Consider the following 13,987-nt stretch of genomic DNA (forward strand, 5'->3'; position numbering starts at 1 on the left):
CAATAGACTTCAGATTGGTTTTTACATTAGACTGGGGGATTCAGGATCGAATTTTACTTGAGCACTGGAGTCCCAGACTGCCTGTGTCCCAGGCCTAGAGACTCTGGAGATACTTGGTGAAAATATTTCGGTGGACTTCACTTTGCATTCCAATCTGGAACCACCAATGCTTTTACTTGATAACATGGTGCATTCCACAGCATTTGCATGTTGGCAGCATTGCCAGACTTTGCTGTTTGAATTTCATGCATGTGTAACTTGTTACTCATCCACCCTGCCATGCAGCAACTGTTATATTACCTCCCTTAGACTTTTATTTCTCCCCTCACTGTTGTTCTGCTTTAGGGCTTGGGGTTGCATGGAGGAACAAAAGGTCATCCTATTTTCTGAAGCAAATCACCTTATATTGATGTCTGTACTTGTGCATAAGAAGAAAGGGACTAAGATTTAGTCCCGGAACTTGCTTTTCTGATTTTTGTATTCTATTTAAATTATTGCAAAGAAACCCAAAGATCTCATTAGAACAACTATGCCTCTGGGTGCTGTTTGGGCATAAAGTGGGATGTGAACTCAAAACTGTCTTAGTCATGCCCTGCTGACTTCCCACAAGTTGACATCAGAGCAAACAATATAGCATGAATCAGAAGGGAGAAATCCTGAGTTAACAATAGGACATATAATCCAGATCTCCTTATATAGCGCAGCTTGTCACAGCCTTATTGTCTAATGAAATATAGCAATATTGCAGCTCTCCATCAAACTGAATAAGGAGAACTTGCTATGAATATTTAAATGGTCACAGACAACTAGGAAGATGCTTTCCTTGGTGCTCATGTTGTTTCCGAGCATCGAGGACACTAAGAGATTATAGAGATGCAAAGAACAGGGTAAGAGTCAGAGATACAAAGGAGAGCGTAAGAGTCTAGTAAGAACTTTGTTTTTCCTAGTTTTACAGTTGGGTGAATGCAGGTGAATAGATATGTGTGAATAGTTATCCTCTTAGATCTTGTATATTCACATCAGAATTTCCCAGGTACGGCTTTCTCCCCTGCTTTGCATGTGAGTGAGCACAATGGTACTGCCCAAACAAGCAATACTTTTTTGAAATGCTAGAGATAGGACACATAACTCATTTCTCTTTAGGATGTTAGGATGTTTCAAAATTTTCCCTGCAACCATCTGCAATAAAGTCTATTTCATATCACTTTAAACTCCACTCAATACATAAGATACATTATCTTATATTGCAAAAACATGGCAACCCTTCACCCGCAAAACTGTATTGAGTCATGCTGTCCATGTAACTGTTCCTATTCTTTCCTTTACTTCTTGGTGGAGTGGTAGGGAGGAAATCCTAATTTCCTGGCTTGATGATACCTTTCATTTATCTTTAAATTATATCTTAAAAGCTGGAGTTGCTGTAGATGATGGAAATGAAGAGAAAGGGCACTTTTCCAATTTAAAAATGCTATTACCTGTCCACATGTACAATATCTTTCCCTGCAGGTTATAAATTGTATACCTGCTCTGAAAGTTTTTATTTCCTGTTATGTTCTTCACTCCATGCAGAACATTATTAGAGAAATGAGGCAGCAGTATATACATTTGACAACAATAGGATGAATGATGTTAGCTGGAAGGCACCATGATGGAGAATTCTCACTCATCGCTAGAGCTGCCCAGGAGTGGTTTGTCACACAGATGAGTTCAACATTGGTCCATGGGGAAATGCACTTCTGTGTAGAAGCAGGTAAAAGGAAGTCTGTTTTGGGGATGCAGCTTCAGCATTTGCATTGTGAAATAAAGCAGTAATGGGATTGGTTCATATCTGCTAGAACAGCATTGTAAAGTGTGCTGTAGACTCCCTGCATCGCTGTGGTTGTTCACTTACTGTCATCATGCCATCAAGGAGGCCAGTCTCTGGTTTCGGTGGCGCCTGCAGACGCTCCATTGACCATTTCTCAATGACCGACGAAACTTGCGGGTTCTCGATGTTGAGCAGGCGAAACCCTGTCATATTTACACCACTGTATCTGTAGGGTTCCAGGTCTAATGCAAATAGATCCTAAATCACCGTTAAGAAAACAAACAAAACCAGATGTAGTATTTTTAAAGAAAAATGTTCACAAGGTACGGTTAGGCCAAAATTGTATCTGATTTTCAATCCAAAGCTCAAGTGCTGAATTTTTTTCCCTGTGAACACTCTGCTTGCCCTCAAAGCCTAGTCATGACCACTTCAGTTATAAATCTGAATAAACCAAAGCTATGTGAAATTTATGACAAACCACATATCTGCTTTTTGGAACGTAAAAATCAGTTCCCCGCAACAACATTATTTTGCATCCAACCTGCACAGCAGTATCTAATTTTAATTTATAGCAGTTCTCTAACAGTGTTACAGCTCTGACAAACCAACATGAGGAATTATCTGGCCAATGTCAAGTTTATTTCTCAACTCGGAGAAGGAAAATTCCAAGAGATGTCAAGAGCAATAAACTTTTACTACTTATGAATCCCATTTTTCTCCTGCCTTGCCTCCTTCAGGTGACTTGTTGCCAGTATGTCTAAAGGACATGTCAGGCCAGTGCACAGTAAGTCCATGCGCTTCAGTGCTCGATGTTTACAGGGCAGGAAAATAATGGGTATTCTAAGTGATATAATTGTGTGGCACACTCCACAGCTGTATTTATCAGGCAGTGGAAATATGATAACTGTTTCTCAAATCCTGAAGGCTGTTTTTCAAAACAACTTCTTGCTGATCTCAGCAGGCCAGTGAAATGAAAAATGTGTTGGTCATGGTTTAATACCACAGTAACCATAAAATTTACAATAACACAATGCCGAGATACCACCAGCACCGCTTACTGCTTGTTCTAATATGTGTTTTATACTGTCTCATGCATATTGGTGGTGGTGGTGGTGGTTAACATTTTATGTTAGGTTGTTTATTGTATTGCTTATTGTATAAAACTTGATGTTAAAATGGGCTCAAAGAGAACTATTTCAAGCTACTGCTTCAAATTCCTAACAGCTAGAGAGTCTTTTCTGATTAATAAATTGACTATTGGATTCAAAATGATTTTTCACTTCCACATAAAATTTTATATGGAAAGGAAATAAAGAATAAGCTGATGGACATGATATAACACAGCCCTCTAGGACTGTTCTAGCAGTATTGGCTCTTTGCTATCTTTCTAGTCTACAATGCAAATGGAACTTAAGCATGGATTGAGTTATATTTATACATAGCATGTAAGTTAAAATAAAGGAAAAATGCACTGAAATAAGTATTTATAGATTTTTACCATAAAAGAAAGTTTAAGGGTTTTCTTTTAATATAAAATTTCCCAAGTGGTGCTATACATATGTGATTTTGTGTTTTTATAAATAAATTAAACATTTTAGTGATCAACCGCACCACCCACAGTGCCTGACCTCAGCTCCATTTCAAAGCCGTTCATTCATTATTTTGTTTCACTCTGATCCACCTGTACCCACAGCTCCTCCTTAAACACAATACTGAAATTAATTTCATTGTATTAAAGTGTTAGCCAGCCTCACAGATACTGCAAAACATCTTCCTTACAAAATTGTGAGTACTGATATTACTAAGGAGTGTTAGTACTTATTCTCCAGGGGTTTCCTTGAATATTGGCAACAAAGATCTCCTAGAAAAAGTGGAAATTTTTATATGTCTTTTCTGCAACAGAGAAAATTCTCTCCCAAATCTTTAGTGTTCCTTACCAGTGTTGTAAAAAAGTAGTGGTAGTATTCAGTCATCATTCCCATGGAGAGAATCTGTTAAAAGAGATTGAAAGGTGAATGTACTTTACTCTGGATGCTTCCAGTGTACTGCACTGTCATTTGAAAAGCATAGGTTAATCTGGAACAGTATATTACAGGTCATGAAAACTTGATTACAATAAAGCCTACGTTTTTCTTCAGGAGTAAAAAATATCCTAATGCATATAAATTATGTTTTTATCAATCACCTCTGCTTCAGAAAGAGATTAAAGATTGTAAAACTTCCAGGACAAGAAAAATTACTAGTGATAATGAGAAACTGATTTTTAAAAAGTGACATTCTTAGTCTGCAGTTTAGAAGTGTTAAAAAGGAATTTACTAACAGACAACAGAATTTGTAGGGAAAAGTGCTTAGGTGCAGGTTTTTTTACTCTGCATTACCATGTGAGAACAAGACACTGGATGAGTGCTCACTGAAGTAAACAAGAAAAACAAAAAGAAGAAAGCTTCTATAAATGTCTTTTGTTCCACCTGGGGAATGCAGATCTGCAGGAGGTTGTCAAAACAACTGGTTTGAAAGGATTTCTGGTCTGGATTAATTTTCCAGAGTCAGACCTTTTGAAGGTCTGCAAGGTAAGGATGGTATTTAAATTCATACTGACTGGCCACCTCGGGCAGAAGAGGATGAAGTTTTTCTTCCCAGCCTTCACGTTGTAGGAAACTTTTAGAGGGATGTGTTTTCTCCCTCAGCCCCTCTCCAAAAGCCACTGGGAATACCTACATAGAACACTCCTGATGGTATATAACAGGATGCTCTAAAGTTTCAGCCCAGCAACACCTATGCTTGTCACCACGTTCACACACGCTGTTACCATAATGCAAGCATTTTGTCCTCTCTGGGATCTTGTGAAGAGGAGAAGGAATTATGAGCCAGGAAACTACTAAAGAATTCATTATCATGACAGTAACACAGTCAAAGGTTAAATGTTATTCAGTCTTGATCACAGCAATGTAAGCATCTGCTATTAATAGTATTTTAGGACACTTTTAGCAGTACCCAAATACCTGTTTGAAAGACAGGGGAAAATAGTGTGATTTGTCTTGCCAAAATTCTTTCATGGCAAAAGCCTCTGAAAATCAGTTGTGTATGGCAATTCTTCACATAAAAAAAAAAGGAAAGAACCTGAACCTTCTATGCTGCAGTGGATAATAAAAACAGCTCAGTGTTAATCACAAACAACCAATCCATTTCCAACCACTAAAAATCAAGCCAGAAGGCAAGTATTTTACTGAAATGCTCCACTGACTTTGCATGTCAAAATTGCCTTTTTTATTTCTTATTTTATTAATCTTCTTCCATTTCTCGGAGTTATTTCATTACCTGTAGAAATGAGCAATCTAGCAACCTTAGAGACTGATGTTTCTTCCCTATTTATGCAGAGAAAAAGATATATGGTATCATCAGTGGAAACTTTTGTGTGTTGTGTTTCCCAGCTGACCTGGTTGGACTCTGCTCTGCTCCCTGGAGCCGCTGGATTTCTGTGTCTAGGGTCCCTGCTAATGGGAAGGTGGTGTTGGTTGAGACTTTTATGATGCAGGTCTCTAGAGCTGAAACTGTATTGAAATAACCCAATTACTTCATATGGGGCACAGACCAGCAGCTAGGTTATACACATGCAGTTTAAGCCTTGGTAAACCTCTGTATGCCTAAATTTATTTGGTCCTCTACAGGAAGTTCGCAGTAGGTCCGTGGTGTTACATTAGTATGAACACAAGATCATACTAATAAATGTAAATAGGAGGATACAAATACCCAGATTTAAATTATTGATTCATGACAGTTTTAATTCTAGCTTGAGAGAAAAGAGCTGACATCAAGTCGTTGCACTTCCGTTATCAGATGATATAAACTGCAATCTGCATATGTAGAAATAGTAAGACAATGGAGAACCAAGACAATGATAAGCCATAAAATATAATTTTACATTAACTAGACAGATACATTAAGTAGAATGATTGTAAAGTGTGTACTCTGGATGTTTGGAAAGCATTACCTAGCTGTGCTGCTGCAGCTACACTGCTACTGGGTATCCAGCTAGTTAATCCATGGTCGCCCTGTTATTGCTTTACTCACAAATCCAAAGGCAGGAGCCTGAGAGGAGTGTTTGCCTCCTGAACACATTTTTGATTAAAACTTTTTATGAGAATATTGATTCCCAAGTAATGTGCTATAAACAGAGCTGGCAGGACACACACATACCTGTGAATAATAATGATTTCAAAAGTCATGCTACAGGATTGTCTTTGAAAACAAAACAGAACCAAAAGCCCTGAAAACCAAAGGCAGTGGTATGTGAAAAGTAAGGTTCAGCCAGCAATGTTATCTGCTATAACCAAGACACAGGTTCACGATGGCAATTGCTGGAAGAGTGCCATAGATTTGCCAAGGACCCTGCACCCAAGGGCTCCATGAGAGAGGTTCGCTGAAATTCTTCCAAGGAAAATGTTGCAGCAGCCCAGGAAAGCTTAATTATGTCACTTTTGTGTTTTCTCTATTAATGATGACTCAATTAAGATATGAAGTTACAGACAGCTGGAAGAGAGCTTGTAAGTGTTATGCAGACATTACTAAAGTCCTTGTCTGGTTAATGAATAAGAGTTAATGCTGGATCTGTCCCAGGCTGGGCCCTGATCTGCCACTAAGCTCTGCCCTCTCACTTAGCACTGGTCACAAAACCAGCCTTAACTGGCTATCCTCCCTTCTAACAATCATTAAGGCAATTAACAGCTATATAGCACTTAGACATTGCTATGACATGTTAGATCTATGGATTGACCTAAATAGGGTGCTTTTTATTCATGTCATAAAGTCATAAAGACTTTGTAATAATAATTTGTTTATGTTTTAGGGTAATATGGCCACTAAGTAAAATTTCCAGTGAAGGAAGATTTGATGATAGTATCAAATGCCCACTTGGGAGGACAGCATTAGGAAAACAGGAGTTGAAGACAAGTTAAAGCAAAAGCAAGTAGAATGCTGAAGACTCCAAAGTATTATTGACTTCTGAGCCTTAATGACTTGGACTCCTATTTGTGTAAACAGAAGAGTTTCACTTGTGTGTTCTCAGCAGCAAGGACTCGTGTTTTTGCAACAGAGCAGATACAAGGACTGCAGCTTCTAGGAACTACCAGGAGAGAGACAATAATAAAAGCATGTTAGGAGCAAAGACTCCTTTCAGGTTGGGATGACACCTCTGAAGTACCTTGCAAAGCACCTGCACAGGCTCTTCCCACAGAACAAGTGTCCTCGCCACTAAAGAAGATGAGCACAGCAGCCCAGAAAAGAGAAGGGAAGGCGATATGATTGGTTTATGTGTATATAGCTGCCCATAAGAAACTAGAATGGGATTTCATTACACATTCGTATTTAAATAACTTTGCATGTAATTACTTAAATAATCATGCATCTGATATAAATGTCCTATTTAAATAATAACAGCTTTTACTTACTGCGGAACTTAGATGAATGTAAACTAGTGAAACCAGGCTAAAATATTCTGCATTCTCCTTGCAGATCTCCTACCCTTCCTGGCCTATATAAAATCTGTTCTTCAGCCAAACTCGGATATGGGTTGATTATGGATTATCCTGGCAAATAAGATAAAGAGACTTCCATCTCTAATTTTCCATTTCAGATTAGATGTTTGGGCCTTGTCTTTCACAGACCTGTACTTTTAGCTGTGGGTCATGAAGAGCAATGTGAATCTGAACAAGTATCAGTGGTCAAAATACATATGGCAAGTGGATAGAGACTGGATAAAAATATTCTTATGTCTGTAAATCTCTTTGGGCTCCCTGTTCCTGGCTTGCATCATATCCCAGCTTCAATCTACATTTGTTCATCTTGTTAAAAATATCACCATCTCATTTAGAGCTAGTGTCAGTCTTCCTTCAAGGTGGGCTGAAACAGAATGATGGTGAAGCATATTAGCAGGAACTGCATCAAATACTTTGCTTGCTTTCACTCTGCATTTTCCTCACTCATGTTATTATTAAATTTCATGACCATTAAATGAATGTATTTCATTATCCAATTAATTAGTACCACCACTCTTTCTTAAGATCATCAAGATACACCATAATTAATAACAGCCCCTCTGCCTCCTTGCCTCTCAAGATTTTGAGAGAAAAGCTTTATATTGTGTTTACAGTGCTTCCCTGAACTCCATGTAGACATCTGTACTTGGACATAACTTAACTCACTGGAAATCTGCATCCCACTCAGTGACAGCAGTGGTCCAGCTGGAGTGGTATAGAGTTCTTCCGACATGGACATGAGCCATATCAAGAAAAAATATATATTCTGTAAATACTTCTCTAGTATTGGAGTCCAACTGGAAACATAAGCCATAGCAATAGGGCAGGATGAATGTACTGGCCCCAGACCCCAGTCAACTGTGGTTGGTTCCTTTTGCTTTCTGAAGAGATCTCAGGGAGGTAGGACAGCAACATTACCTTTCAAACTCCAGCATGGACATCATCTCACAGTACCAAGACTGAAAGCACTCTTTTAGTTTGAAAGTCTGCTTGTATTTGCACCGCCAAGTGACTCTTCCAAGGAAGGAAAGAACAACTACATGAGCAAGTTTATGTAACTAGTTTAGCTTTCATTTAGATCTAACAAGACCAGAGAAGCAGAGGTCTCAGCATAGTACAGCTATGATGTTACACAGCCAGTACCCTGAAAGACTGTACTCTAATAGCCTGTGCTGCTGTATCTTCCAAGCTCAAAATAAAGTTTCTGAGGCAATGGCCACATTTATTTCTATGGAGACCTACAGTTAGATTTGGGAACTGAAGTGCACTGCCAAATTTCAGGGTGAATTACCCCTACCACACCATTTCTGTGCCCATGGTCTTCACTAATGTCTTAACCTATGGCTCTCACCATCTGATGCCATTCATCAGGAACCAGGTGTCCAGAAGAGGACATCTCCCCCGTAAAACCCCTTTATAAAATGAATAAGAGAAAGGAGAACCAGTGAGCTGAGTATCTATCTGCTTCTCACCCTAGGGAGGATCTGCCACTGATATTTCTCCAGTGGCAGTGAGAACATACCTAATCCTGCCTTTTGTTAGTGGAGAGTGGGCTTCAGCCTACCTGTTAAGTTATTAGAAGGAGCATACTCAAGAAATGAATTTTTATATTCTCATATTTATTATTGTACCTGGAGTGTACACTGTGATGACACCGAGTTCTTGTAATTTTGTAGGAACTGAATTAATTATTTTGCTCTTTGTCTGTTTCATAGTGAAAGTGAACATAGAAGTCTTTATAAACTGCTTTATGAGTGTCCTAAACCTGATTAAATATACAGTACATTTCATAAAATTTATTTTAAAGATCTGGAGGAAGGAGTAGATAATTTAAGGCTAGTAACAACATAGTCTATGAGAGACAAGTTTGCCTAGCAGTAAAATGTTATGTCAACTATCCGTGTGTTAGAAGAATAAATTGAAGGTTAACCATAACAACTAAATCTCTTGAACCAAGTTCCTCATACAAAGAGGCAATATCAGACTAAATACAGTATGTGCAGGCTATATGGGAAGATTTGTGCATAAAACAGATTGCAATTTGCAATAGCTAGATATAACTGACTTGTGGGATTGCTTACCTAGTCTAGACAGAGCATCAAATCTCTGTCCACAAAATATTTCAGGTGAATGTTGGAACCACCAGGTTTTTCCCTGAAGAAAGTGTTTCCAGTTTCCTTGCTGTGGCAGGTGCATCCACCCAATGAAAGCAGAGCTTCTTGGCTGCTGAAGTACAGCAGCTCCTGGCTGCCTTTGTTCTCAGGGCTTCGTGGTAATTGGGGCCTTTGGCCAATGGGAACTGCTGTTGACTACAGGTCAGATTGGGCCTGGGTATAAATGGAGTCCCCTGGGGGAGCCATTTAGAGCTTGTCCCCTGGAGCAGCATGCTGTGGTTGAGGACTCTCCCCTTGGGTCAGGATGCTGCCCAAGGAAGCTCCTCGAGGTGCCTTGGGTTGGGATGCTGCCCTGAGCAGGTCCTTGAGGTTGAGAGCCCTCAATTGTCAGGTGAGTGATAAAGTGTTTTGGGCTGCCATTAAACCCTAGGGAGTGGGGATTTGTTATGTGTTTTGGGTTGCCGTTAAACCCCATAGAGTTCTTTGTTATGTGTTTTGGGTTGCTGTTAAACCCTAGAAAGTTGTTCTGTTCTCCTCTCACAGACATTCAAACCTGTAATTTATGGAGAGCTAGTTAACTGTATTAATAATTAATTTTTTATTTTTGGTGGTTGGTGGCTCATTTGGGAGCCTCTGTAACACTTGCATAAGGGATTCAGTCCTGCTGGTCCTTGGCAAGTTTGGGAGGCACCTTATTTTCCTCACACTCTTTCAGGGATGTCTATTTTTAGGCTTAGAAAGGAAAGAGATGCTAGGCACCCTTGGGGCAGAGCAGGACAGGCACTGCTGAAGTCAAACAGGGAGGCTCCTACAGAGTTTAAGCAGATCCTGAGCAGGACTTTGGAGATCACAATTTTACCCTAAGAAGGTACAACTGTACTTAGCTCCTGCTTTTGGCATCTAATTCTCTGTTAGATCTCTTTCCTTCTCAGATGATTTGTCTAGTCTTCATGAGTTTTAAAGCTCCAGCAGCCAAGATTTTCAGTTAGACTATGGGAGTGTCAGACCAGCTGCAGCTTTTTCCATCAGCTCTGCAGGTGCAATACATCCTGTTTGAAAACCCTGGTGGCGTAACCTCCCAGTTCAAGTAATTTCAGAAAACTTTGATCCCTGTAGTGCAGGTCACTTTGGGCAGCAGAGCTGCCAGTTTGGGTGGTTACCTGGTACAGGCACAGAGCTGAAAAACTCCCTTAGCTGCCATGCACCAGTCACATGAGGTTACCAACAAATATGGAGAGAAAATTCAAAGTCACTGTTGGAAAAGGCAGCAATTAATAATCACAATTTCCTCTTGCTCCTTCCAGATGTGGGTGACGAGAAGGCCAGGCCTCATTAAGCTGGTTGGGGACTGTGAAAGTCTGTGTTCTCTGCAGCATTTCAGAGAAAAGGAGAAATGTGTGAGTTTAGAGAACAGCTTATTCAGCTGTGTGCAGGCTTTGTATTTTGTTTAAATTAAGTTATTGATTTGCCTGTTCTTGTGCACAGGAAGAGCCATGGCTCAATAGTATTTTATTTGAAGCTATAAATAAACAAAATATAGTCTCATTTAAGAGAATAAATCTGTCTCTTGTGCTGTTTTGTAAACAGTAGGTTGAAGGGGGCAAGTGAAGAGGTCATCTCCCCTAGTCCCATAGCCCAGTAATGTATCTGGGTCAGGTAACGCCACACTCCCAAATCCAGCTCCATACGCTGACACTTCCAGGAAATAATTTCAGACGTGTTAATCCTTTTGCTCCCAGAAAGAGCTTTTAGGTATCCCTTGCCCTTCCTTCCTGGGAAACAAGCCATGCTACAGCTGGTGCCCCCTGAGCACTGGTGCAAGCAGCCCTTGCTTGCAGAGCCATTGTTGCTGATGCCAGCCCTGGCAGCACAGGCACCACTGGAAGATGGGCAGCAGCTTTTCTTTCCTGCCTGTGCCTTCAGGTTGGAGGCAGGATGGTGGCTGGCAGCAGAAATGCTGCTGGCAGTACGCCTCGCTGCCCCGCAGCAGGGAAACGTGCCTGGAACAGATGAGAGGTGGCCTCTTGCTGCTTTCCCAGAGGCTTGGAGGAGGTGAGGGATGCTGTCCACCTTGGCTGGGGATTGTCCAAAGGAGATGGAGAAGATCCTAGTTGTCCTGGTTTTGGCCAAGATAGAGTTAACTTTCCTTGGGCTAAAGGGAGCACAGCTAGAGGGCTGGCCTGGATTGGTCATTGGAGTATTCCATATCATGTCAAGTCATGCTCAGTATATAAGGGGATGCGTGCTCTCTTGTTTCCATTTTCCAGTCAGCACAGTGGGATTTCTGGTGCAGTAGGGATCACTGCTGGGGGTGGGCTGTGTACCAGTCACCGGTGGGTGAGTAACTGCATTATATATTACCCATTTGGACTTAGTATCGTTACTGTTGTTTTGGTACTATTACTAAATTTTTTAATTCAACTTACAAATTTTTTTTGTCCCTCCCCTATTTCACTGGAGTGGGGTGGGGAGTAAACAACTGGCCACATGGTGATTGGCTACCAGCTGAGTTCAAACCATGACACTAGTGCAGATGGGGCACCCTCAGGCTTGGAAGGGGGCAAATGCAGACCCTTGTGTGAAGGTTTTTTTGAGAAACCTGTGCAGGCTTAGAGGGTGAGGAGGACATAGCAAACAAGCACAAACAATGGTAGGTATGTGCCTATGTGACCCTGCTGCAGTTTTAATCTGTAAAATACCCTCCACCACCCAATCCACTACAAATCTTCACTTCCTTTATTTATCTTCTCCTGCATGAGCCACTAAACATCAGCTACATTATTGTCAATACAGAAGGCAGACAAGAAATTGCTGCTTTGGGTGTCAGGTTTAGGTGTCTGTTGGCTCTAATTCCTACTCTTATTAGAAATCTTCTGTAATTTAACAATGATACATATTTTTCTCATAATATCTATTAGATAATTTACAAAGTCAAAATATTCTCTAGTAACATTGAAGAGTTTTCTTAAAATAATTTCTATAATATTCCCTTTAATATCTTGTTTTCGTTCAGTGTAAAATTATATAGGGGTTTCTGTATACAGTGATGAGAATGTGAACCATAGTACTTCATGTAGCTAACCTACAATTAGATGAGTCACATGTGAATTCAGAGCCCTCCACACCTTCCTATTTCACAGCTGCCTTTGACAATAAGGAACTTCAGCACCTGAGTTACTCCTGCCAGCATCTAGAATCAGCCTCAGAACTATCTCATATAAAAGCCATTTTCCCTTTCTTTCTAGCCCATATTTATGTTGCTTCCTTTCCCACAGCTCTGACCCACAGGTGTACCTCTCCTAATTTTCCTGTTTTCTTCCACACTGCCATTCACAATCTTTCTCTGAGTTCTTAAGGCATTGGACAGCATTATCTGTATCTGCAGCCTGTCAGTTGTCTCCCTGATCCATTTCCCACACAAACTGTTCTGCCACTTTGCCCTGTCTTAGTGCATCTTTTAGCACTTTCTCTTTTTCTTTTGACACTAAGGTTATTTTTCTCTTTTTTTCCATACTCAGCCTGGTATTTCTGAAGCTTTGTGCCTCCTGCAGTGTGCCAGACATCTGCACTCTCTTCTTGCAGATCCTTGAAAATTCATGTTGTCAGTTTAACTCTTCCCCCACAAATCTCATTTTGGAGCAGCTTGTTCCTGCTGTCATGTTTTAATGCTTTTGGACAGCCCTACCGGGAGCAGAGTGAGGGGACAGCACCTCTCCCATCCACCCCCCTTCTCAATTAATGCTGCTTGCTACAGTGAGCTTTCCATCACGAGATAGCAGCTGCATGATTGCACACCCTCCCTTTGCTCTTCCTTCATGTTCCCAACATCATGCCGGCATCTGGCCCTGCTGTAGCTTAAATATATAGTCTTCACTGAAAAAACCTTAAAATTTAGTACAGGCCAACTTTCCTAACAGCAATAAATCTAACTCTACCAGCTCATGGGAACTTGCGTGCTGTTCTCAGGTGTGTTGCATCTGATTTAGGACACCATCCTGCATGTCTGTATTCACAGGGCTGAGATTCTCCAGTCTGGAGAGGATGGTTTCAGGCTCCTCACACTAATGCAACCAGTAAGTTCTCTTTCTTACTTTGACACAGAAAACTGCTTTGCTTAACTTAAATATTTCAGCAAAACATTCAGGGTTGGAAGCACAGGTTTTAACCTTTATGGTGCAGCCCATATCTGTACATTCAGATCAGTGGAACCTCTCTGATGGTCTTCAGTGTTTTCCATTAGACCAACTGACAGTAAAATCAACAACCCCTCATACCTACAATTGCAGCAAAAAGGGAAATGCCATTCACAATGTATTACTTGCTTGGTATTATTGTCTATAGGGCAATGAATTGCAGGAGCCAGTGCTCTAGACTTTAATTGTCTAGAAATCTATAGTAAGTAACAGTAAATTCTAATTTACACCACTCTTTCTGTGCCCCTGGTAACATCCTGGCCCATTAACATCCTTGTGGCGTTTATCCTTGCCTTGTGTGGCTGTCCAACTCTCACACTTGGGTCAGGGCTATGTCAA

General features: G+C 40.5%; 1 protein-coding gene across 7 annotated transcripts in view; it reads right to left on the reverse strand.

Moving 5' to 3' along the window:
• Positions 1-13,987, reverse strand: part of GRIK1 (glutamate ionotropic receptor kainate type subunit 1) — a 178,005-nt gene that overhangs the window by 53,887 nt on the left and 110,131 nt on the right. For all 7 annotated transcript variants that reach the window (XM_074814188.1, XM_074814189.1, XM_074814185.1 and 4 more), the window contains 2 exons: positions 3,745-3,798; positions 1,892-2,065 (listed from right to left, as the gene is read on the reverse strand). In XM_074814188.1, the coding sequence (XP_074670289.1) occupies positions 1,892-2,065; positions 3,745-3,798 (228 nt within the window). The remainder of the gene's footprint in view (positions 1-1,891; positions 2,066-3,744; positions 3,799-13,987) is intronic.

The sequence above is a fragment of the Strix aluco genome, chromosome 2, assembly GCF_031877795.1.
Source record: "Strix aluco isolate bStrAlu1 chromosome 2, bStrAlu1.hap1, whole genome shotgun sequence".
NCBI lineage: Eukaryota > Metazoa > Chordata > Aves > Strigiformes > Strigidae > Strix > Strix aluco.